The 26,202-nt window shown below is 43.2% G+C and overlaps 1 protein-coding gene across 2 annotated transcripts in view; it reads right to left on the bottom strand.

Annotated features, from left to right (window-relative positions):
• Positions 1-190: 190 nt before the first annotated feature.
• The window catches only part of RNF130 (ring finger protein 130), a 41,506-nt gene continuing 15,494 nt past the window's right edge, over positions 191-26,202 (bottom strand). The window contains exons 3-9 of one of the 2 annotated variants that reach the window (XM_085236452.1): positions 23,945-24,195; positions 20,702-20,773; positions 19,984-20,066; positions 14,679-14,775; positions 13,707-13,911; positions 11,620-11,713; positions 9,750-9,940 (exon numbers count right to left, since the gene is read on the bottom strand). In XM_085236452.1, coding sequence (XP_085092578.1) covers positions 9,925-9,940; positions 11,620-11,713; positions 13,707-13,911; positions 14,679-14,775; positions 19,984-20,066; positions 20,702-20,773; positions 23,945-24,195 — 818 coding nt within the window. In that variant the 3' untranslated portion in view covers positions 9,750-9,924. Of the gene's footprint in view, positions 4,992-9,749; positions 9,941-11,619; positions 11,714-13,706; positions 13,912-14,678; positions 14,776-19,983; positions 20,067-20,701; positions 20,774-23,944; positions 24,196-26,202 lie in introns of those variants that run through there. The other variant, XM_085236453.1, reaches the window with a different exon arrangement.

Below are 26,202 nucleotides of genomic sequence, written 5' to 3'. Positions count from 1 at the left end.
CCACCTAACAGCCTGAGACTTCCAGGCACTGGTTACAGCAAAATAAAGCAATGTTTTCTATGCAGTATGGAAAAAAAAAAAAAAGCTCTGGAAAGGGACCTATAGCAGTGTGCCACAGAGCCCACACAGCACAGCACTGGGAGCTTTCAGCCTCCTGCAGTTAAAGACACCAAGCTCACAAAACGTGCTCTTTTAAATTGCTTTTTATTGAAATGTAGTACATTAGCAAACCCTAATAGGTATACACTATTAACATATTGGCATATACCACGTAACTACAATACAGTGTTATACTTACATCGAAATAGGTCAGGGAGTTCCAAGTGAGCCTCCCAAGGGCCGGAGCGACGCGCCGAGCCCTCACCCTGCAGCGACCAGCCCAGCATGCTGTTTTTTGCACACACACCAATGGTGTTTGTAGTTTTGTTCCCCATTTGCTGCTATGCCCCAGTCCCAAAGGCAGCCTCGGATTTCTCTGCCCTGTTCCGGTGGATGCAGTGCATAGATGGAGCTGTGGCCACAAGAAGGTGCTCCTGGGGAGGGCTTCTAGGATGTGCTTTTGGGCTGTGAAATCCCCCCTCCTCCCCAGTTACACCTCAGCTTTGCAGTGAAATCACTCTGAACAGTTCTAACTTGTAACAAAACCCTACACATCTCTTGCCTTGCAGGAATATTAACGCTTAGTTATTAAGCTTTGGGGGGCTATTTGGGGGCAACACTTTATGCCATGGGTCCCCCACAGCTGGAGACCACAGGCATTACTGTACAAAGAACAAACAGGCAGCCCTTAGCACACAGCACAAGCACTCAGCTCCATGCTGGCTGTGCCAAACATGCCCCTGAGCAGCAGCCCCCACCCCATGCAGCCCCCCCTGCCTCCAACAAGAGCAGGCATCACACTTTCCTTATTTCCAAGATATTTCCAAGCAGCTTTCTCCTAATTTTCCCCCGTGCAGGTAGCTGGAGCATCTCTCAGCCCTCCCCTGCTCTGCCCTTACAGCAGAAAAAAGGAAAAGGAGCGATGAGATTTTTAAATATAACAACACATAAGCAAGCTGTCACAGCACGGCACACGCTCTTCTCCATGGCTAGGGCTGGAAAATGAGGCCACACATGGATGTGCAGTGAGGGGTGATAAGGAGCAGAGCATTGCCTGCCAACCTTGGAGTGATGGGGACCTCGAGGCTGGGAGCAGCACGGCAGTCCCACCTTTGAGCCGTGCAACTTCCCTTGTTGTAAAACCAGATGATTATTAGTGGAGCAAAAACATAGATGTGTTTTAACAGTTTAGTCAGTGCGCCCTCCAGGAAGCACAGCCCTGTAAGTCAGCTCAGCCCTTCTGCCCCATCCTTAGTATCCAAACAAAACAGATGTGCAGAAGTCCCATAGGAGAGTACTAAATACATGTATTTAACTACTTGTCTTTCTTTGGCTTATGTAGGATATCTGGCTATTCCTAAATCGCCCTCACATGCCAAGGCAAGCATCCTAGAAGCAATAGGGCAGCGCAAACCGGCACCAACGCGTGAGCTTACATAGGGAGTACTCATGAGTGGCATTAAGTAAATTTTAACATGCTTCAAATGTAATATTTAATGTTAGTACTATAGGTAAAAAGCACACTTACAGTCTGTTTTTTACTGGCAGTTATCCTCTAAGAACACAAACAAACCTCAATTTTACAAATGTCTTATGGGAACATGCAGAACTTTCAAAAACAGGAGACGTGGAAAAGGGAAAGGGATGGAGGAGTAGCGGATTTAGATCGCTTAGAGAAACATAAGAGGTTTTTTTTTTATGTAGAAGTCATAAAATTAATGCTTTCTGATAAAAAACACTTTTGTTTTTAAAACGTAGAAAATCATTTCCCAAGATACTGACAGTACAGCTCTTGGTAGACTGCCATCTACCTTACGTCTATGAAATGACCACACACAGCACCACCATAGTAGAACAAGAACAACGATGCTCATCAAGCTTTTTTTTTTTTTTTTTTTTTTTTTAAATATACTGGTTAATATTAAAAGGAATATCTCAAACTTACCAGCACAGCCCGGAAAAATCACCCATGCTGCTGTGCTGCCTCTTTCCCATCCTAAATACAATACAGTACACAAATGCCTGGCATGGCACGCCCCAGCACGCAGGTAGGGATCAGTTGCTTCAACCAGACTTAATGTTTCCAGTGTTGCAACACCTTCCAAACCCACAATGTCCATTACACAACCATCAGCCCCAGCTGCCTCTCAGAGAAACACTAAGGCTGGAAAAGATCATCTAGTCAACCCAAAGATGGGACCTTTCCTTACCATGTCAGACCCCAGTCAGCACCATCGGCGACAACTCTTTTTCCCCGCTCCTCTGAAAAGGTAGTTTAGAAGTAGGGAGATTTTAATCAAATATAAATGGCATTATTTATTAATTTGCCATTTAGGGCTCTGTAGTCGCTAACGCTCATTTTAATTTCTATCTGCTTTTGAGCTGCCCTCCTCTACTCTGGCACAAAGCTGACTGCTTTGTTCAAAACAAACCCAACCCTGCACTGAGGAAGCCAAGCACAACAGGAAGCAGCGCGGGGAACTTCCTGACGCAGCCCCAGCACCGGAGGTGATGGAGCTGTGACCAGGCAGCAGGGCAGTGCCCAGGGGTGCCCAGCACACAGCATGCCCCGAGCGATCAGCAGTGCTCCCACAGCCCGCTCTGCACGCTGCCTTGCTGGCGTTAATGCCAGAACTGTGACCACTCCGCTCTGTGACACAAGGCACCTCTTGGGTGCTTCTGCGTAGCCTTGGGAGCATCCCATCCCATCCCATCCCACCCCACCAACCCTGGCAGCTCCAGCAGGAGCCACAATGCCTCACTCTGTTTAACTACAAACACCTGGGCACAGCTTTTTGCAACCTGACTACTCAACACTGACAAAAACAAGCCCTAAAGCACCCTGGAGCAATGATGTTTTACTTCCGGATGTCTCTGTTCGGAAGCGCCCTGCCCACTGCCTGGAAGATGTGATGATGAAGTCGGGGTTGCTCAACCTGCACCCCATCCTCGTGCACACAGCTGACATGCAGAGCAGCAAAGCAATGCCTGCAGCCAACTAATCCACCCCGCCCCAGCAAAGGGGCTCCACATCCTCGCCACTTGGTTGGGGAAGGCGGCATTGAAGTTGTGCTCTTGAAAAGCCTGGGGTGTGAGCAAACCTCTAACGTTGGCTGAATTGCAATAAAAGTGCATGTGGTAAATGGAAACGTGGGTATTATGAGAGAAACCTCTCTAACCTTCACACCACCCCTCCTTGAATTACCAGGTCAAGTGAAGCTGACACACAGCAACAGAACATACTCTGTGAATAGGATCGTTTCTCATTTTGCAGAGCTGGGTTTTTCTTTTTCTCTTAAACATCTGTGTTAAAGACACAGCTGAGCCACGCTTCAGGTAAGGATGCATGTCAGCAGACCACTATCCAGTAAAAATAAAAAAAAATGAGCAGGGGAAGTTTTGTAGCAAAAGCTGACAAAATTAAAGCATGGCAGGAAATGCCTTACCCACCTTTTTTTTAGACTTACAGATTTCTCAGTTTCCTATACAGAGTGAAGCCGTGTTTCACATTACACAAATGCATTTCTACATGTACAGTAACTGAGACTGCAATGGAGAAATGTTAATGTTCAAACAGCTCTGCATTGTCCAGGAGGAAACAGAGCAGGAGCCCTCACTCTCCACGTCTGCTCATGTGAGGAGCTCTATGGATGGCTGAACTCAGCTTTCCATCTCCAGGTTATACATTCAGAAGCTTAAAACAATCTCTATTTCCCCACTGCTTCTGGCATGCTCCAGTAAAAATGGATTTTTCATGCTGAGTCCCAAAGCAGTCGCTGCTTTCCTTTATTCCTCTGCTTTCTGCATTCACGTTATTGATGTCAGTGGGAAAGGGCATGGCCTGGAGAATGTGTTTGTTGGTTAACGTTGCAGATCTCAACGTGAGAACAGGATAAGAAGCTTACCTCTCTTTTCTCTGTGTAACACCAACATGCTGGCTTTTAAAAAACCTCAGTGAAAAATTTGGTGGATTTTTTTAAACCCCTCCAAAAAGAAAAGTAAAGCAAGAAAGAAAGCTAATTAGATTTCTGCATATTTCAAAAAGTCTAATATTTTAAGGTAGATCAAGTGCTGGTTCTGTGAACGTCCTCTCTGTAGAAAGAGACTCACGTGACTGAAGCACACGGAAGGACCAAAAATGTATTCTGTGTAGGCCACTTTTCTCCTGCTTCAGTAGAAATGGAGAAAAAAAACAGAAGCATCAAGTTCCTTGAAATCTTTCTGCAAACACAGGGCCTCTCTGCTGCATAACGTCAGACCGGCGTGCTGTCGCCCAGGGGTGAGCAGGTCGTTGGAAACTCAACGCACTTGGAAGGTCCCTCTTGGAAGGGGATATTTCACAGTAAGGTTACGGGTTGACCAAGCTATATGGAGTGCTTTTACCAGTCACTGGCCAGCTCCTTTGCAACTAGTTCCCTTTCTGACTCTGCCCAACAATTTGGACCATTAAAACCAGCATACCCCCGTTGGGGAGACGCATTTGCAGTACAAAACAAACTCTTAGGACCACCGCAAAGCCTCTTCTGCACCGCCGAGGCCGGGCCCACACAGCTCCCATGCTGTTACTCAGCAACTTCCATCAGACAACCTTGCTTGCGCTCGGAGGTGCCACCCGCAGAAACCACCACAGCTGTCTTCATCTCCGTGACCTAGAAGGCAGGCTCGTGTTCTGGAAAAAGCAGCTCTTCTTCAGACAAAGGAGATCCATGGAAAGAGTACACAACAATAGGAATGAGAAATGAAAACAACAGAAAGAGGGCCAGGAAGGAATGTGCATTCCTTTCAGGTTTTGTTCTCGTCATAGATGTCCAAAGCAGGCTCGATGGTGGAGAATTCGCTCTCATAGACCAGACTTCGAGGGGACAGAGAATTGCGATGAAAGAAGTGACTGCCTACAAGAGGGAGAACAAAACCTGGTTAGGGACACACAGAAGAACCAAGCAAAGCATCCTTGTGAGTTCTGACTGCAAACACGGAACACGTGAACAACACAGACCCCTCTTAATACAAACCAACAACAGCTGTGCAGGGCGGATAGCAAAGGAGAGATCACAGCCTGCAAGATCTCACCATGCAGGAAAATTAGTATTTACATTGGTACTACCAGTCACTGAGGTGCGCCAGGCTCTGCTGGCAAGGCAGGCCTACTGCTGCCTCCTGTCACATCCCTGCTCAGAGTGACAGAAATCAGCTGCCAAAGGCCTGGATGAAACCACACGTTGCCTTATTCCATGGATTAAACATGTTCCATCTGCTGTGCCATGCTGAAGGCCTGGCCATGGGGCTGGAGGTCCCACAAGCCCACTGGGCCTGGTGCTGAGGTACACCTCACCTTTGTCCCGAAGTCTTTGCAACATGAAGTTGACATTTCAGACCCCTGCCCAACCCATCTGGAGGTGCTGTTTCCAAGCACTGCTTTTCATATGCGTGAGCAACCCTGCCCCCAGCAGTGCTCCCAGATAACACAAGTCAAGTCTGAGCAAGGCTGGGGCAAGCCTGAGGTTTGCACTGTGCCTTGCTTTTGGTTTACAGCTTCACAGGACCAGAAACCTTTGTTAGGTGCCCTGTGTCCTGCGTTGTGCATGGCAGCAATCTTACGAAAAGAGGCACCAACACATTTTCTTACAAAGAACCATGAAGACCCAGCCCTCTTCTCCAAACGCTGGCAACAGTGGCAATACTTGAAGCCAGCACACATTGCTGCTGACAGAAGCTGGCTCTTCAAGTCCACAGACGTATTTTGCGAGGAGCCAGCCCTGCTGGTGTACACAAGGTTCCCTCTGGAAACATCTATCAGATCAGGCCCTCGGCCAAGATATGAAATTACCTGGTTTTTCGATCCCAGCAGGGATTAGCTGGGAGCAAGGCTGCTTAGATTACAATACACCCAGCATCTACGTGAGCCAAACTCAAGGTAACTGAAAATTTTCCAAGATCAACAAGGAGACACTCGGCAAACTGAGATGCCTCCACCTTCAAGCATCAGTGAAGCAAGAAGCTTGGGGGATTGCAGATTCTGTTCTGGCAGAAATCAGGTGCTTAACTCCTCCTTTCTCTGACAAATTCTGGGTCCAGCCCATGCCATTCTACAACAAAGAGCTTACAAATGGTACGAAGAATTCAGATACTACTGTTCTCAACAGCTATTCCTTCTTTCCCACTCACCGTAAAGAGGCTCAGAAAAGACAAAGTCATTACTCCACCATTCTCACTCAGAATCAAAATTCTCAGAAGTAAATGAATTCATTTTTGATCACACAGTTTACTGAAACAAGCACTTACATTGCGTAAGAGCACATGCACAGGTGTTTGGAAGAAGAGTATTACATTGGCACATACTTTGCAGAAGTACTTTGCATTGGAGTATCACCAAAACCCACTTTGTTCTTTGTTTTTGCTTTTTTAAAACACTGACTTGAAACAATGACCTCCAGATGGTTCAGTCTCTTCAAAACAAACAACAAACCAACCTACTGTGGAATTGCAGCAGATAAAACTGATTTTGAGATTCTTCTGCCCTGTGTCACAGGTAAGAATCATCTAATTTATGATGGCTGAGTCTCTGCTCGCTGTTGAAATAAACCCTGGGTATTGCCTGTTTCATTCCCCCTTTTCTCCACTCGCTTACACAATGAACATCCAATGCTGAAACAAAACAAAAGGGCTTCTGGAAGCTGGGCGCTGCTTTTGTTTTCACTATGCAGAAATCAAACAACGGATTAGGAAGCAGACGGCCACGCAGTCATTTCCTCTGCATGGGGACACTTCCACTCCAACTCTTCAAGGGTGAGCTTTCACCAACAGGCAGGCAGGTCATCTGACAACTGAAAAATTCATCTGAAAAGGGGCACGTCCAACACCTCTGAAATTCCTTACTGTGATGTTTTCTTGCTTCTTGGCAACAGAATTGTAACCCACCCACTTCCAGGAGGCTGCACACAGACCCACACTGCTTTGCTTTCATACCACATATGGGACACATCATTCAGCCTTTCTCCAAATGCGCCTCTGATCATTATTTTTTGTTCCATGTATTTTTTTCACCATTACTCCTTTCACCCAGGATTATGGGCATGCTTGACAACCCTTTAAAGAAAAAAGAAAGCATGTAATCTACCTACCTGTAGATGAAAGACATTGAAACAGAACATCTCTTTGCTCAGTTTGCTAAATCAGATATATTTTTCTTACTGCTTAAGTCAGATTGTGATCAGCCCCTCCAGAAACCTCACCAGCTACATGTGGCCAACCCACTGCACACAGGGCCGTGTTTCCATACAATGGTTCTTGACCTCCACAAGGAGGGCAGCACAGGCAGGACACCAGAGCACATTACAGCTACCATCAGCCTTGAGTCCTGTACTCAAATTCCAGCTGCGGTTCAGTGCTTTTCAACACATAGATCTGTGCTCTAAATAATCAGATTGGTATCATCACCTGCACTTTACAGAGAGGGAAGTGGAGTCAGCAGGGCAAAGCGACCCAACTATGTTCTTCTTGCAACCAAAGACAGAAGGCAGAGGAGGCTCAGGGTGCACTGCATACTGCCAGCACTGCTGTCCCTCTTTGCTGCCTGCTTGGAAGAGCCCAACAGCTCAGGCCAGCCTGTTTGCTAGCTGGGACATGCTTCAAGGAGCCACTGGCACCCTGTCCACTGTTCAAACACATGGTATTAGTCTAGTTAGGTTTACTGGGTAAATGTATATTTTAAGGTCAGGTAGAAACATCCACAGCTCCAAAATTCAGCTTCTGAATCTGTTCTCCCATTGTGCGCTTACGAGACATCAAGATTTATCCCTCAGGTATGGAGAAAACAAACAGGAAGCCTGTGATCAGTTTTAATGAAAATGAACTCCTCAGTGTTCTCTGCCACTATTCCTCATTATATAGTTTGGATGAAGTTTTCAGATAACTGAAGTTTGAAAACAAACCCACTAGAGCCTGGAATTTTTCCCGTCCTAAGACGCTACAGAAGCAGGCACAGCTGAAAGGCCGAGATTCACAGACAGCACTGTGGGTGCATTAGTAGGAAGCATCAGCTGCCGTTACCTTTCTGCCCTGAAACACTCAGACACCCTCAGGATGGGTAATCAGGGCCACCCACCAGCATAAACTGCGGTCCCTCCACAGACACAATTTCTTTATACAGAAATACGAACCAGAGCGCTTCATCCCAAACAGTTCAAGACACTTGGTTAAGGACAAACTCACCAATCACACTGCTGGTGTCAAGAAATAGGTGAAAAAATACACTTCTTATTTCACAGCCTGTACCCTATATCATGCTCTGTCCTCGTTCCTCCGTGCTTTGGCAACAAGCTCAGGTGACAAAACACTGCATTTTTCAAGGAGACAGCCTGCAGACATTGCATGGCTGAGGTTTCTCTGTTCATCCGTGACTATAACGGGGTTTTCCAGTCTTTCAAAAGACACTTATTGTCTTCACGTTTCTTCCAAACTTTCACAAGGACACAGTGTAAAATAATTCTATTAAATGTACTGAAGCTATCACATACTTCATTTTCAATTATAAAAGCTGCCTTCTCAGCTGAAACCTGCTGGACAAATAAGAATTAAGCAACTAGTTTAATGTATATTCTGGCTGTGTTCCTAAATCCTAAAAGCACCGATACATAAAAATAAAATTAAATTCCCTATTTTCCCCGTGCATAAAAAAATTAAATTTTACAGTAAAATTTGTTCTCTCTGTTATTTAATTAAATTAGAAAGTACTGTGTTTCGTAAGTCTGCATCTTTACACCAGAAAAACAAACAAAACTCAGATCAGATTTTAACTCTGTCAGTGATGTTTTCCTCACCCACCTCTTACCTTCCCCCCATCTCATTAACCTCAACACCAGCACTTGGCTGAGCTGCAGACCTGCATGCTTTGACTGACTGTTGGGAAATTACTCGTATACCACTTGCATAAGTGAACTTGTGTGAAACAGCCTGAATGAGGACAGCAGACGAGAGATGTTTTCCCCACCAGTTCGAAGACATGGCAAGAAGGCACAGGTTTGCAGAGTTTCCATCTAACAGCAAAGACCATTATCAATGCTTCGTGCCCTAAACTGATCAGCAGTTAACCCTGCAGTAGTATGAAAGAAGGCTTCAAAGACATCAGGGGAAGAAACGTTACTTTTTCACTTGGTATTGGGAAGGAAGAAGTGGTTTAGATTAGCTTCACTTTTAACAGAAAAAGGGTGGGGTGAAAGTAGCAGACAGAAAAGGTTTATGATGTGGTTGTCACGAAAACTCTATTGCCAACCTTAGGCAGCAACTGAAGACAGAAATGGTACTACAATCCTCCCAGTGTGTCACAGGAAAGATTCTGGAGAAAAATATTATTTCACATCAAGTTTCAGCTGAAGTCAAGGTAAGCCCATCACACACCAGAATTCCTCTTCCCCCCTACCGAGTTGGCACTGAGCAATTGCCAGCTATCCCAGTTGGTCATTCCAGTGCTGGGTGGCATCATAAGAATGACACTGCATGAGATTTCCACTTGTTAGCATGGGTGGCCCAAAAGGAAAGGAGATTACAGATCTGCAGAGACAAAATCATTAAGAAGAAACAAAACAATTTGCAAGAGACTGTCAAACAATGCTAACACAATGGCCATGACAAATAAAACTCACAGAATAAGATTTCGTAATTAAAGTTCATTTATTTCTTCACTTTTTTCCTTAATACAAAGCTTTGGCATCAGCAAATTTCATGAAAAAATAGGATGTACTAAATAAACGCTTGTGCTGCACGATCGATAAATGAAGCATAAAAATAGGTGTCTCTCCTCAAGGCAATCATCCGGAAAGCACTTCTTCAATACCATTCTGCTCTGTGGGGCACAAAAAAAGGTACAGAATATTTATGTTACAGTTAGCACTGTCAATACTCAAAAAATAAAATCCTGCAAGAGGAAGTTAGAGAGAAATGGCTAATTGCACAGGGCTGGAGCATTTAAAAGGCTTACTCCTACACCTTGCAAAGCTTGCCCTTCCCATAAAAAGAGCCAATCAAGCAATAGGCAACAAGAGGAGTTGCAACAGAAAGTAGAAATGCAACTCCCATGAGTACCCACATCTGGTGGATACTACAGACTACAATTCCTTTGTCTTCCTCCTAGCGATGTGGAAATACCAGGAACGCAGATATTCCTGTTTCACATGCACACAGCTTATCTTCCTCCATGCTTTCCCAAGCTACTCTGGGGTGCAGATTAGCAACATTCAGCTACAGCTATGGTGTCAGCTTGCACATAGTTGGTTGCAACCTCAAGAATTTGACGTGAAAAAAAACAGCCAGTGTATTTGAATAGGCTATTTGAAGATCTAAAACTTTTCCCCATTAAGCTTTTTTGGAATTCTGCAAATAAGAGAAAAGGAAGATTCACGAATTAGCAGAATGTGAAAAACTCTGATAACCTTGAAGAAGTTGCATCACTTTCCTGAACATTAGCTTGAGACTGTCTAAAAATCCTACACCGGAGGCCACTAGACATCTTCCCATCCTGCTGAGAAGGGAACCTTAACACTTGTGTGGCTCTCTGGAAAGTATCTGTATTTATTTTTTTCCTCTCATCTCAACACCAAGAAACTAGAATAATCTTTACAAAGCTATACTTCCATACTGCACAGGGGAGCCTGCTTTCCAATATATCTATGTATCTAGATCACAAGTCCAGATGTTCTGTACACCTCAAACAAGAACAGCCAGCTCTATCTAGCTAACGCATCTGCAGAACAGATTTATACTTGCCCACACACAGAACTATGGAGGAAGACTGGAAATCACATGATAATCATTCCTGGCCCAGCCTGTCTGAAGGGAAGCAGCAATGAGTCCATAAAAATTAAGAATGAATGGGTGTCTGTAAGCACTCCAATGAGTGCAATTCTTAAGCATTTAAAATGAGAGGTCAGAAGACAGGTCAGCTGTACCCACACAAGATGCAAGAAATGGTTGTGAATCATTGCTTACATCTCTCTCTCTCCTAATAGAAAAAGTTATAAAATCATCTAAATATCTTTTTTTCTCAGCTGGAAGTGAGCTCACTGGGGGGGGGAAAGATTTATTTCATTTATTTCTTTTTAAAATATCAAATGACTCAGAAATTGAGGTGGGAACTGTCAGAGGTGATGGATGGCAGCAATTCCTGGTTCTGCTGGGTGAATTTTGAACACGGGGATTTAATGACAAACCCAACACTTCCCCAGACCACTGATTAAAAAAAAAAAAAAAAAAGCCAACAGATCTACACATTCTCTCTTTTCACCCTCCCTCATCTGTACCTTGTGAGATTCCCTCAGACCATTCAGCTAACTATATATTAAGGAGGAGTTCAGATGTTACCCTGGAACCTACTGCTGAAGGCTTACATTTGAGAAAGGCAGAAAAGGCATTTGGCATTTTGAAAAGTGCATAATTCCTTGTTTTGTTCTCATGGTATTTCTTCCCTACATTGCCTGTGACACACACCCACCAGAAACATATAGAAACAGCCAAATGTTTACTTACTCATTAGCATTCAAGCTAGCTGTGGCTTTGATGATCATGTAGCAGAGTGTAAGGGCACTGAGGAGACCAAAACTGGCAATAATAAACCATTCTTCTGTTGACAAAGGAAAGGGAGGAAATCACTCGTGGGAGAAGGCTTATGTCAAAGCGATGCCAACATTCCCCTCAAACACCACTGGCGGAAGGCAAAGGGCTTCTAAGCCATGAGTGGCACCAGGAAGCGAAGCAGAAGGAGGTTAGCCACAGAGCTACTGACGGGAGAAGGCTAGCAAAGAAGAAGTGGAGAGAGGTGTGGAAAACAAGCATGGCACAACAACATCTCCTGGCTGAGCCCCAGGATTAGCGATAAAGAAAGATTACTTTACAGTGTGAAGGGAAATGTGGGAACGAGGGAAAATGTAATGAAATCTCAGTCCACCCCCAGGTCAGGAGGATGACTGTTATGGTTGGTTGGGGTTTGCTGAGATGTGTCTCTTCACATAAGCATATCGCATTTACTTTCACGCTTCACTTGTGTCTTCACCCCCTCCCTCCTCAATAAATGCCACGTTACTTTTAAAATAAATAAGATCACTTATTTGACAGTAAAACTATCATTTTCCACATAATAGACAGAAAGACAACAGGAAACATAATTTCAGTGTTAGTATATAAGTACAGACATTAAAAACAAAGATGACTATTAAAGAACGTTCACTATTCAAAGTTGTCTCTCCTGAAGATGAATTTAGCACATAGTAATAGAGTGAAATACAAACACCTTTGCTGAATATGGCTTTTGGTTTACTCATACGCATCAAAAAATGTGTCATACACAAAATCTAAACATCAACAGCCTTTTCTAAAGCTTTATTTGATAAACACTGTCAGCATGAGCTCTTGCTGATATTTCTCATTTTACCCTGGTATCCCATCTGTCAAGGTAAGTGCTGTGGTTGGGAATAGAGAGCAAAAGCACCTTCTGTGAAACCAAGCAGCTGAAATTGCAGTTAAACTACAGAGCTTTCCCATCCATGACAACAAAAAGAGCATATAAACAGCCTTGGTGTCTGTTCAACACAACTGAAAACACGATGAATGAGAAATTGAACACTGCAGGTCAAAGTGACATATTGGTAATCTAGATTCTTTGCCAAACATGTTTGGATTTTTTCTTCTCAGATCAAGACATTTCTGTACCTGGGCTCTGTGTTCTGTGAGATGAGGTTCCTTTAGCAACATTTACTTTGCTCAAGTGTCTGAAGAGACACTCTCTAACGGATTGCATCAGTTACACTGCTTTTACTACAGCAGATAGTGGCACTGGCTTCAAATCCAGATTTTAGATGGATGGAAGGGAAGTACAAGGAGAAAACCAGACTGAATGAATTCTATTTCTGCAGTTCATACAGAAAAGCAACCATTCATGCATCAAATCAAGATTCCATTGCATACAGAAAAATGATATAATTCCACATAATGTATTTGTTACAGAGTTATTATACAACAAAACTCCAGGTAAAATCCAGTCAGTGCATATTTCCCATGCTGTAAGCCCTCATCCATAGGAACAAGTACTGCAGGAATAGTATCCTGAGGTCATATGACACTTGGACAATACTCAAATGGTGGTATGTCAAAAACAGGTTTTTTTAATACAAAAACTTTGTGAGAAAAGCCATCTGCTAAGGGACACCAGAATTCCAGCAGTAATGCTGTCAGGAGGAAAAAAAAAAAAAAAAAAGACTGCAGAAGTAATAATTGGCTAAGATGTTTACATACGTACAAATTATTGGATGTATTTTGGAAATGGTTTTGGCAATCCAGCTTACACTGGTCACCGAATTCAGGAGAGCTGTTCTGCTGCCATTTTAGTTCACCCACTGTTCTTTGTACGCATTTCTAAATGGATACACAATTAATAATGGAAGTGCTGGCACTGCTGCAGGCAGCTTTTGGTTTCGATACGGAGCTCCCAGAGACACCGAGCTCACCTCCGTTTCTGCAGGAAGACCTTTTATCACAGCCCTGCAGCACAGAGGAGAGCAAAGCAAGAGCCCCGTCCCAGGAAGGCCACAGAACTGTAACGGAAGCCAAAGCAAACTTACTTGTTACAGCAATGTTGATCTCTCCTGACCTCGGAGTGAGCTCCCCATCCTGGGGAAGCTGTGACATGCCGGAGGTGCGCAGGGGCTCCAGGCTCAGGGAGCTGTCATTGGCGAAGTCGCCGAGCGCTGAGCGCCTGCTGGCAGGCTGGCTTCTGCTGAGCCTCTCCATGTCAAAGGCCACGTTATCTGTGCACGGCACATTGGGCTGAAAAACACAGCAATCCCACGTTACAGTGAGGAATATTCTACATGGAATGAATCCGTATACTGAGGATAAAAACACTTCATTTTGCTGCTGCAGCTCAGCTACCTTTGGATCACAGGGTAGAAATGTGATTTAATGTGCTCTTCCCTTTTTCCTTTACTTCTTTCCTCGAAAAAACACTGCTGCTACCTGACAGCTTTTTTACTTATATGGAAAAACATGAAAAATCCTCTGAGTTTTTTTTTTTTTTTTTTTTTTAAGTCTATTCCCTTGCGAATCAGTCAATAAAAGCAGTCCTCTGAGATTCTACGTGCCAAGGGCTGGTTAATGCACAACCAAGGAAAGGCTGCTGGCCTCGGCCATGGCACTCTGCAGCTCTGGACATGGATTTAACGTGCCAACAGATCTGAGAGCATCTACAGGAGAGCACAGTAAGAACAAGAGCTTAGAGAGAAAACAAAGGAAGACTGAAAGAATTTGGGAAAAGGGAAGACTATAGAGAACGCAGTAGACTTGCAACAGATTAAGAATAACGTTTTAAATAGGAACACAATAGAATATTCTTAATCATCATCTAGGGGAAGAAACAACCACCAAAAATGAACTTTATCAGCAGCACAAAAAACCTTGTAACAAATGGTAACACAGCCCCACACCCTTCTGACTAAGAGCATTGGAACAGCCTTCATCTTTTCTGCCCTGGAGTCATTCCTTCTGCTCTGAGTCTCAGAAATGGAAGGAAAAAGAGGTTGTCCAGTCCAACTTACCACAATTCCCAGGGCCTTCAAAATGTTCAGTTTACACATTGGACACGTACAGTGCTCACTAAGCCACGGGTCCACGCAGGCTTTGTGAAAAACATGCCTAGGAGAACAGACAAGGCACATATATAACTTGCAAACCATTATACTACGCCATGAGAACTGCTTTAATGCACTTCTAAATTGTTTCTTCAAGTCAGCAGGAAAAAATCTGGAATTACCAGCACGTTGTGCTAACTGCAGGAAAAAAAAGAAATACAAACCTGAAGCTCTTGCCACAAGTTACAATCTCCATTTCCAGGCAGAACCCGGTGCTGAATCAGAAAGGAGGACTGCAGATCCACCAGAAGTCAGTTTCAGTTAAAAGCCAACAAAAATTAACTTAGGTTTGATGTTGTAAGTGCTTTATAATTAGCATGTCTAAGTGAAAAGAACAAGGTTTTGAAAGGCTTTTGCCTACAACTAGCATTGCTTGATATCTGTAAGGAAATTAGCGAGGAAAACATGCCCATCATATGACGGTCACAGGAAACCAAAATCCTTCAAAAATAGAAATGGCAAAAGGAGCTTCTGTTTGCACAGCAGGAGCTCTGAATTGGTTTACACCATCTGAGTCATATCCACAATATAGACGTAACTGCACTGGGATGGGTACAAACCAATAGAACACGGAAGGACTATGCAGACTGCAACATATCTACACTAAAGAAGTTAAATCAATCGTCCTGCTGGCTTTTCAAGATGCACAGAACGAACCCTTCAGTACGTACTGAGGAATAGGTACTGCTGGACTTTTGACATGATTCAGATTTAGAAAATGCTCATAGCTGCCCAGGCTGAGTAGCTGCCTATGGTAAGAACACACACCGAGGAACATGTTGGACTGCTCTGTCATGCACATTTAGCAGTGTATCCTTTAGCAATACAGCAATCATGAAGAACAGGAGAGGTATGTTGCCTACAGTTCAAATACTTGTACAAAATACAAATTTCTCCCATTATTAGTTCTTAGCAGATTCCCTTTATTACTCACAGAACTTCAAACTGTGTTTTAGAAGTCCTGGGTGACAGAACATAGTTTGAAATCCTCTGAAACACACAATGATGCCATTTTTCTGCATTGGGCAAATTGTGGCTTTTAGTCGCTTATGTTTCCTTTTAAAATTCTCAAAGGCTGTTTCTGAGAGCAGGACAAAACCCAGAACAGCAGACACTGGGACTCCACCAAGCAGGAAAACAGCTTTAATATATCGTTATCAGCTAATCAGTGCTGCAGAAGCACTCAGATCAAGCAAAGCAGGATACCCACATGGATGCCAGCACGCATCCACTGAATGTTACAAGTTCTTTTCAAGTCATTAGCAGTTTGACAGAGTTCAAATGCACCAGGACAGTTCAACTTCTGGCAAGCTCTTTGTTCTTTGCTTTTAGCTTCTAAGCCTTCAAGGACATTTATTAATGCATTTCAAAAATGAGCAGTACCCCCAAGGTTATTTATTGATTTAGATCAGCATGGCTCTGCCTACTACTCATGCTGTGTCTCTGTTGCTTAAGCAGCTTGCTGATACCATCATCATGGCTCGGGCTCTGTCTGGCTTACTCTTAAAAGAGTTAAAGCAGTTACACAGCAACTAAGACAATAAACACATGAATTATTTTTTATATTAGTCTGACAAAGTGAGCCCTTGCATTTTCTGCCATCATAAACCTTCTCCATCTTCATCCCTCTGTCACTTGGTCAATAGCAAGCTATCCAAGACCATAAATCTGCTCAGCTCCCAGCAAGCTGCCCTAGGTCACGGCTGTGGACGATGCTCCTGTGGGAGCCATGTGTCTGGGAGCAGAGTGTGACATAGCTGCATCCTTGAGGCTGCAACACCCAGCCAGCAGTGTGGCTGGCAGTGCTGCAAGAGCCTCCCATGCGGGCAGGGCTCCAAACAGGTGAGCTGCAGGTATTTTTCCGCTCTGTCAGCATGCCTAGGAAACACCATAACTCTCTCTGTTGTGCTGCACAGCTTTACAAATGCTTGGGATTGCAAGGGGCAGAAGGACAGCCATTGCCAGGGGTAGCAGAAATGCTGCTGGAAGGACAGCAGGGAGTGTCACGTTGCTGCTTTTTCAGCAGCATAGAATCAGACACATGTGAATGTGGCTTAGTCACTTTTGCCACTTGCTGCCCCCATTTTGCCCAGGGCAGGAAATAGTAAGAATTTGGATTAAAACTCATTTATTTTAGCATAGTCAACATTCAGCCTCATCCTACCAGCTTGCTGCTCTTTATAAGCTGTTCGTGATTCCTTTAATTCTCTTTCTGCACTGTGATCTTTCTTCCCAGACCATCTTTTGCCCTTTCCAATATTTTTCTCTGTGCTTTTCTCCAGTTCATCATTTTCCTGTTCCCTTCCCTTATCTCTCATCCCTATTTTTCCTTCACACTACCTTTTTCCTGATCATTCTTTACCCAGTGCCCATTCGTCTCCCAGATGCTGTGTGATGCTGAAGTGGAACAATTAAAGAACACTGTCCAGAAGGCTTGACTTCAGCTACATTCCTTCCAGTGTTTGCATCCACTGCTTATTCTAAGTCATAAAATGTTATTCACAGAAGACAGAACTGCACTTCAGTTCTCTAGGTCCAGGGAAGAGGGCTACCTTATCCCTGTGCATGAAAAGCTGTAGGTCTGGACTTAATGATCCTTATGGGTCCCTTCCAATTTAGGACATTTTGTGACAATAAACTGCTCGTACTGAACATATTTCTTTCTGAAGAACAATGTGAATGACTGCAAATACTGCAGTAGAGTTTCTATCATTTTCATCAGCGGTATGTCTATCCAAACCAGACGCCTCTCCATAGAGGCAGCGTGACAGACCATACTTAACTGGAGAGAACAATTCTTGTATCAAAGGGAAACACCACCTTTCAATCAATGTCAGTGATTCCTACTGTCTAATGATTACAGCTTCCTCAAAATGCACAGTAAGAAAGACTGCTAGTCCTTCATTTGCTTCCTTTTGGTTGATCCCTCTTCTCCGTGAGAAATTTATTTTCTCATCCATCTTTGAGATTCTCCTTTTTTTTTTTTTTTTTTTTTTTATACTAGCTTTGCATGTTGCACCAAAAAGGAGAGGTCAAGATGTCAGGAAGTAGAAAGGGGTTAAAACAAGACTTGAGGAGAAGCACCTCAGTAAACCAAGAAGTTTTATATGCAATCTGAAATTCATCTGGCTTATCTCTGCAGGCACTGGTTGCCCCTTCGCTGATTCTACAAGTATAAAAAAAATCTTTTAGAAAGTATCCATCTGAATGTTCCATCTAACCAAGAGAGGTCTGCGCTTAACTCAAAGCTGAACTGAAGCAGATGAAAAGTGAGATTTCAAAAAGAGAACTAGAAAGTGAACATGAAAGTCACTGTGCAGCCTTCAGCAGGAATGCAGTCAGAGCCTTCCCTGACCTTATATTCTTTTGAAAAACAGAACAGAAAAGGATCTGTGGAAAAGGCTCAATGGGGCATTGCAAGGAAGGAAGCTGTGCATAGGCAGCAGCCAGGTGCAGCCCCAGCTCCCTGCAGCAGCTGTGACCAGGGGGCTCTGCCTGCAGCACCATGGCTTGCAACAGGCATCTGAAGGAAATGGACTTGTAAAATAAATACATAATCATCCTGGTCAAAAGGTCTGTGTCATATCTACTGATACTAGCAAGACATCTGCAGGTTGGGCAGTGCTGGGCTCTTACCTAGTGAAGTGGCCTTCAGACCCCATTTTGCTCTGTGCTCAGTGGTAGGAGATGGTTCCTCATCAACTGTGTGCTCTACATTGGCAAGGACATCTCACTGACCTCTCCTCAGCATCAGAGACTGAGGAGTGGGATTTGTGAGCACCCACTGCAAACCCTTGAGTCTAAACCCTGAGTTCTATCCATCAGCCTTGTGGTTCAGAGCTGGTGTTTCCAGAAGTTTCTCCTCTGACTTCCAAATCTTCCTCATAAATGGACTAGGGCATAACTCACATAGGAAAACTCTACATGAGATCACAATATATGACAAAAGAGTCTGAAAACTCAACAGCTGGGAATATATTTTAATGGGCAGGAGGATGTCAGCTTTGAATGAGTAAAAATGATTGAACTTGTAGGAAGAAATGGACACCCATCAGCAAGACCCAAACCTCCCAAACCTTCCTGAACTTCCAAATATTTTAATGGTAGTTTCTGAACAAACATTTGTAGCGTACATTAACTAAACACAGCACTACTGAGAACTTAAAGCAGTTCATTGTTTTCCCCACAGTTCAAGAAATAAAGAACAGAAAAAAGTAAAAAACTAATTAAGCCTGGTTTCAGAATTAGAATACATACAAATTTTGATTTGCTAAGATAGAAAATATTGTTTTCCTTTTATCATAACAGAAACTCATTATGAATTAGAATTAAAAATATCCAGCTACTCAAAGTAGCCCATAGGGAGATTCAGAAGACTGATAATGAGCTGCTACACACTGCTGCTATGTAACTGAAGGTTGACTCCAACTCCATGACTGAGATGCTTCTAGTGCATCATGCACATACCTAATTACTGGATCTTGGCTGTATATATGCAACATGACGTCTTTTTTTTGTGCACTGGGAGATAAGGAGAAAGCTCTGTATATCAGAACGCAAGGGAAAAATGACCTTGGTAATGCTTATGGCTACCAAAAATTACCCAATCACTGAAAACAATAACCACGAGGATAAGCACTTAAAAGCATCTCTCAAAGAGTAAATATCCCATAACTCAAGACTGGAAATGAATTGAAAACCTGTAGATGTCAAAAGAAGGGCAAAAAAGCAATTGCTATGTTTTAAGCACCAGTACAGAGCATGCAGCAAGCAGCAGTCCTCAAGTCAAGAATCCATTGCACTGGAGAAACCAAAAACAGACAGCACAGTGGTTGATTGGTGTCAAATGAGGTACAAAGGCTAGAAAGACTGCATCTGCCTCCAGCGCTATTTCAGAAAGCCACAGCAGCACTGCACGGACGCTGTACAGAATGCTGCTGCTGCACCTTGTTCATCACACTTCAGTTTGTCTGCTTGCTGTTCAGCCCTTAAAACTGCCCCAAACCTCAAATATAAACAGCTCCACTGCTAACGCCTGAACCACTCATCTGCAGACCTGGTTTCATACAGTCTAAAATAAAATGGCTGTTATTAGGACAGGAAATAGCTAACATACGTATCTAGAAATTACAGTGCATATTTAATATGAAATGAAGCAAAGGAGCAAGAAGAAAAAAAACAGTTTCCAAACAAAGCAACTCTACTAGCTTACTTGCACGGTAAAATGCGAACAACATCATTCTGCTTGTAACTCTCAATGCAGACAGCACAATGATCAAAGTCTGGGTCTGTCTCCTAAAACGAACAGAATGAAAATTCAAGTCAAGAGCTTTGGCTGTGACAAAGGTAAAAGTAATTGTAATTAGTACAAGAACCATGTTGTGTCAGAGCAAATATTACCAAGAAGATACAGAAATGATGGCAGGATGGTTACATTCCAAGTTGGCTCAGGAAAGAGAAGTATCTCATGCACACAAAACCATTTCCCTTCACTTGAAGCTGATAAGCGACCATATGAAACATCAGCTAAGATATTTATAATATCCAGTTGAATTCTTATGGTACATATAGTAGGGATTCCCCTGTGGAAATCACCTCAGCTTTGAGGTAGAAAGAGGGTTTTTTTTTTTTTTTTGAGGATAAGCTTTTTGGGAATTCTGCATGCCAGCTAGCACACAAAACCAGTCACAGCTACCAGATGGAGCGCAAGAAGTACTTAAGTGAGAAAAACTCCTTTGAAATGTACAGACTTACAGCATACAGCAATACCACGAGTTACACAAAACACTGTGCCATAAGATAAGCAGTCTCCAACAAGGAAGGGAAGATCAGAATACCAGGAGAGAAAGGAAAAGCTGAAAAATAAACTGTTTTCTCTAACAAAAATGAAACACGATGCCTATGTTTATCACATTGAAATATCATTATACCTTATCTCCCTTCTTTACTGTCCTGGTTGTCAATTTACCAACAGCTTTCTTGGCAGCATCTCCAAGGCGACGCTAATGAAGTGACAAAAAAAGAGAACACAAATTAGCTCTGATAATCAAGCTTCATTACTGACCGTTATAATGACTTATCTGGGCTCGATACTGTCACTGCAATACACGCTGACAGTGGGCCAACACTGCGATTAACAGCATAAACAGCAAAGCCCACACTTAGAGATTTGTCAGGAAACAAAACAATTCAACAGCAGAGCACAGGAATGCACTCAGTGTGTGGGCATAAAGCTCACAGACTGCACAAGACTCCACAGAAGTCACCCAACACGTGTGACAAGGCCAACCAAACCCAGCCTGCAGTACAGGAGCTGAAGCAACGTGCCCCCCGGAGATTTCTGTCACCATCTTCCCCTATTGCTTTTTATTCAGCATGCTAGAACATACTCTGTTCTCTTAGGCTTGAATTTTTTCCCCTCTCCAAGCACAGGCTGATCTTGTTCTGAGACATAACAGATCCTCACCGTAACCTAGTTTATCCTGCCCTTACCTGAAACCACTGCTACCACACAAAGCACAAGTTTGTGGGTCATGAAATCTGAAAGAGTCAATTCAGACTTGAATAAAGCTGAAACGAATGCTGGTTTCAATATTAACCTCACTCTGACAGCAAAGGCCAAGCTGTTTTTTGCTGTTTACAAAACGACCACCTCGGTGCACGTTGCCCTCCTGTGCAACCATCACCCGACTGCAGGCCTTTGGGCTTGTGGGTCCCAGGTACTGAGCAGCACAGGCTCACACCTTCTCGTATCAGGAGCTTGAGACTGGGTTTACATTTACTGGAAGAAAGGAAGTTCCCATATTCTGTCCTTCACCCCTCTTGCACTGAATACTCTACTTTTGAGTGAGACCAATTATAAGAACATGAAACGCACATGCCAAAATTCCCCACACAGATTGGAACAAGCGTGCGTTTCTTGTGTCTACCTACCTCCTATGCGCTTAAAAAGCCAAGTTCTTCAACCACCTCAGCCCATATCATACACTTCCTTTCTTTCCATATAAGCTAAAGCTGCTTTTATTTGAGAAACATAGAGGCCTCTGAAGGCCGCTACAACTGTGTGTACTGAATCGAGGTTGCTAACTGTACCAACATTATTCTGGAATTACATAATTCAATTTTTGTTGTTGTCTCCACAGAAAAACAGCTCCTTCATTTCCTGGGGTTTTTTAGGACACCGATGTGAAACAACAAGTGTTGGGGTCCAGAGTAACCATCCAGAACAGAGGTGGGATTGGGAAGCTCTTCGCCTCCTAAAGGAAGAAATCTCATCCTAACTTCAACACATGAGAAACCAGTCAGTATAAGCAAATCTATGCTGTGCATCCTGGAACAAGCATATTGGCTCCAGCACTGAAAGACACAACACCAGAACACTGCTGGAATGATTATCATTCACAGCCAAAGTATGACTGCTAAGAGAGGAACAACACTGAGAAGGCATGGCAGGGGCTTTACGTGACCAATACTACCTACCTAAGTCACTGGGGGTAGCACATATAGCTAGCCATACTGCCTGCGTTTGTACTATGTGAAGTCTTAGAAAATCTGCTCCAACTAAGGAAGGATTAATCTCAACAAAACTCTTCCAGAACACGTATGGTATTCTCACATGGAAGGAAATCTGCTAAATGGCAACTTCCATCTCCATTTAAGAGATCCACCTTTTCCACCTTCTAATTTTAACAAATGTTTTGAAGTGCTAACCTTGGGGACACTGAGGATTTGCTATTTGGTTAAGTTTTAGGGCATAGGCATGCAGCATATGCTTGCTTTAAAACCCACATCCACCTCAATGGAAAAAAGGCACCAGTACATGCAAAGGAGCTTCATACCTCGGTGGAAACGCACAAGAGTAACCATGTGAAATACCCATATCTACTCACATTATCTATAAAACACAACATGGTTTTGATGTTTTTTAAACTTTTTTTTTTTTAAACAGCTGCCTCTAGCCCCAAGCTATGATCTTGTTTTTCAGTTAAAACAAGTTATTTCCCCACTAACAGTGCAGCCTTCTCTCTGAGAGAGCTTTCAAAGCTCTTCAAAAACAAGCCAGAGCCGTCGCCACCTCCTCATTCAAGTTTAATAAGCTCAGCTTTTTAAACCACATCAAATTTTCATCAAGTTTCTCCTGAAAATCTAAAGAAAGAAGAAAGGTCACAAAAGCCCCCTCCCCACAGAGCAGCTGCTTTGAGACGTTTGGAAGAAGCCTCAGACCACTCAGGGGATGCAGCAGGCACAATTCAGTACTCCACAGACACTCCTTGAGTAACAGTTATATTTAAACTTCTACCACCCCAAGGGACCACACTAAGTACCAGCCACAGATCGGTCACTTCAGAATGACATCCTTAGGAAAATCTAATGGGACCAGCAGTATCAGATGCTATTTCCAGAAACTAGAAAGGAAATCCTTTGTTGCAGTTGAGGTTCTGTAAGTCTGAGTTTGTTTTAGGTTTGACAAAGAGCTGTCAAGAGCCAATAGTGCTGCCCCACAGTTTGCCCTTAAAGGGCAGTCCTAAAATCAGAGGAACAGGGACAGCAGCTAGAGGTCAGCAGCTCTGTAAGGCACCCTTGACAGAGATGCACAGAGCCAAAGAGAGCAGTCACTTTTCTCCTCCTTTGCAATAAAAGTCAGGACACACTACTGAGACAGCAGGTCATTGAGTCCATGATAGTAAAACATTTACTTCTAAAGTTTAAGCCATATTTACATTGATGACTTCATTTATTCAAGACCTCTGGACATGGGTGCATTTAATTCAGATCTAAGTTCTTGCAGAGAAAAAGACAATCAGAAAGTCACACTGGACAAAATATTACTTAGCATATATGACCAAGAGAATTAAGCAGTCCTTATCAAGTATCATCTTAAATAAAGTTAAAGTCAGTGCAGAACACTAAGCAACTCTATATCTTAGTTTTCGTACTCCAACATTCATTAATTTACAGTTTGGGAACAACAACTGAACTACCTTACTTATTACTAAAGCTAGCCTTAATAACAGATGGAATTAATAACATTAGCTCTGAGCTCCACCACACCACATAAGCATAAGCACAATTTAAGTTTACCCTCCATTTCCAATGTCCTTTCCAAGAAAGCAATTCTCCACACAGCAATAACATCTCCAGAACACAGAGAGGTAAAAACAAAATGCCCTTACCTGATTCCTATCACGTGCACTTGTGTACCTTATCTTCTGGATGAAGTAAAATATTAACCACGCTGAAGAAATTATCATCAAAACAATGAAAGATATTGACACAAAGACTAGGGAGCCCCGACTGAAGTTCTTTAGTGGAACACGGGAACCCACTGCTATGGCCATCAGGACAGAGATGTTCTTTTCCAAATAATTCAGGATCTCCTTCACTTTTGATTCTGTAATCATTACAGCAACAATGTCTCCAGTTCCTATAAAAAGAGAACAAAAATTAATTAACATTTAAAATCCACAGAGCATGATGCCAGAAAGATTTTCCATATGCAAAACCATTTGGTAAATAATTTTATCCAAGTCATGTATGGCATACTGTGTGCTCAACTCAAGACTCATCCTTCCAACCCAACCTTTTCAGGTAGGGTATCGACATGCCAACTGTTTGCAGCTGCACGCATCCTAACAGGTAACAGTGCTTCCCATATTACAACTACTGTGCAAAGTTTGAACAGATCTTAAATTGTATATTTGGTCCAGATTGGAAGCTGTGATTACTTGAATAGGCAACTCAGAGAAAAAAAACACATTTGGAAGATGAGTGGTGTCAGTATACACAGAGCTGAGCTGGGGGAGTTCGGAAAGTTCCCCGATGTGGTTATGAGGATATCACATGTACAGAGACTGCCAAGGACCTGCAAATCACAATTCCAAAGAAGCCAGAACTTCCACCCCCACCACTTCCCATAGAAGCGGAAGTAGAACAAACAAGGCTGGCTGAAAAGTGGAACAGAAATTAAAACAGCAGAAATATGAGAGCTGATTTTATCATCCAACCAAAGACATGCTTAATAAAGTAGCAAAGAGCTCCTAAGACAAAAAAAAAAAAACTGGTGTGCTGTTCTTCTTCATCCAGATCTGTACTGAAATCCCTTCTCAAGATCTATTTTCAAGATGCTGATGAAGCCTGTTCATCTGCTCCCTCCATCTGTTTGCACCAATTCACTTTCCCTAAAAGAGGAACAGTAGAATGTGGGTGATTTCAGCACTGCAGTTCTGGCTCTGGAGCAGATTTGAGACGGAGAACTTGGTGTGACAAAGTCCTGTGTTAACACAGGGGATTTCTTTTAAGTCCTTTAACCAGAACCCTGTTTTTAAGAAGTTATTGTACCCAGAATATGAAGTAGAAGACTAAAAAGAACAGAATCTTTGAAACTGAGGGCACAAGTCCAAAACCACTCATTTCCCAAAAGGGAGCTTTGCTCGAGCTGCATAAGTTGTTTAAGTGTTACTCTGCTGTTCTTCCCATTCACAGAGCCAAATAGTGACTGTTACAGTCACTGTCCTCAGTTTTCAGAGAGCGCTTCCCAATATATGCCTTAGAGCTGCCAGAACACTCCTGACTTGTCCAGCTGAGAAGTCCTTGCACTTAATGACAGGACAAAAATCTTCCTTTCCTGCAATTTCAAGGTACTGTACGTAGATGCAGCACGCACTCCTGCAGTTCGGATGATGCAAGATCAACCCAGAGCTGATAACGTAATACTGCCTGATGCACTCCCCAGGCATCACTTCATTTCCTCACATCTCCTTCTGATAGCAAAGATGGGCAGAAGGATTGTTTTCCCCAGAGCATATGTTGCACTATGCTTCCCCAGGAGGTATTATTTGGCCCACGGCATCACGTTCCTATCCAAGTATCAGTCAGAAGCTCTCAGCACAGCATCCTGATGCAATTTATACAGCTACTGTGAAGCAAAGCTGACTAAGATTTTCTGATACCAGCCCAGTTCCGTCTAAATTAAAAGCTGAAGCCTCCACCTATTCCCTGCTGCCCAGAGAATGTGACAAAGCTGACAATCTGCCACACGTTTTTTATAAGGCCTGGCGCAAAGGGAACCTCTGGCATCACTGCAAAGCCATTTGCATTCCAAACAACTCAGCTGTGAGCAGCCCAAGTGCTACTGCTGCTTCTGACCCCGTGAGAGCCAAGGAGAACAGCAGAGAAGAAAAATAAATTGTGCCTGCTTAACATCCTGAAACTCAGTGGAAACTGGGACTTGGTTTATCCATATTTTTGTCAGGGGCATCACCCTAAATAATTATAGCAAGAGCTCCCTGCTTGAGAAGAATTGGGGGCAGGAGGAGGCACTGACTTTTTTTTTCAGCACCTTGAAATCTTGCATTTCTGACACCTAAGCAGAAAAAAAAAATCCTCAGGTGAATACAGACAGACTGACAGCACTTGAAGAAGTTAGAGTGTG

This window comes from Meleagris gallopavo, chromosome 15 (assembly GCF_905368555.1).
Source record: "Meleagris gallopavo chromosome 15, MGAL_WU_HG_1.1, whole genome shotgun sequence".
Classification (NCBI taxonomy): domain Eukaryota; kingdom Metazoa; phylum Chordata; class Aves; order Galliformes; family Phasianidae; genus Meleagris; species Meleagris gallopavo.
This window is presented reverse-complemented; position numbering and strand designations above follow the sequence as displayed.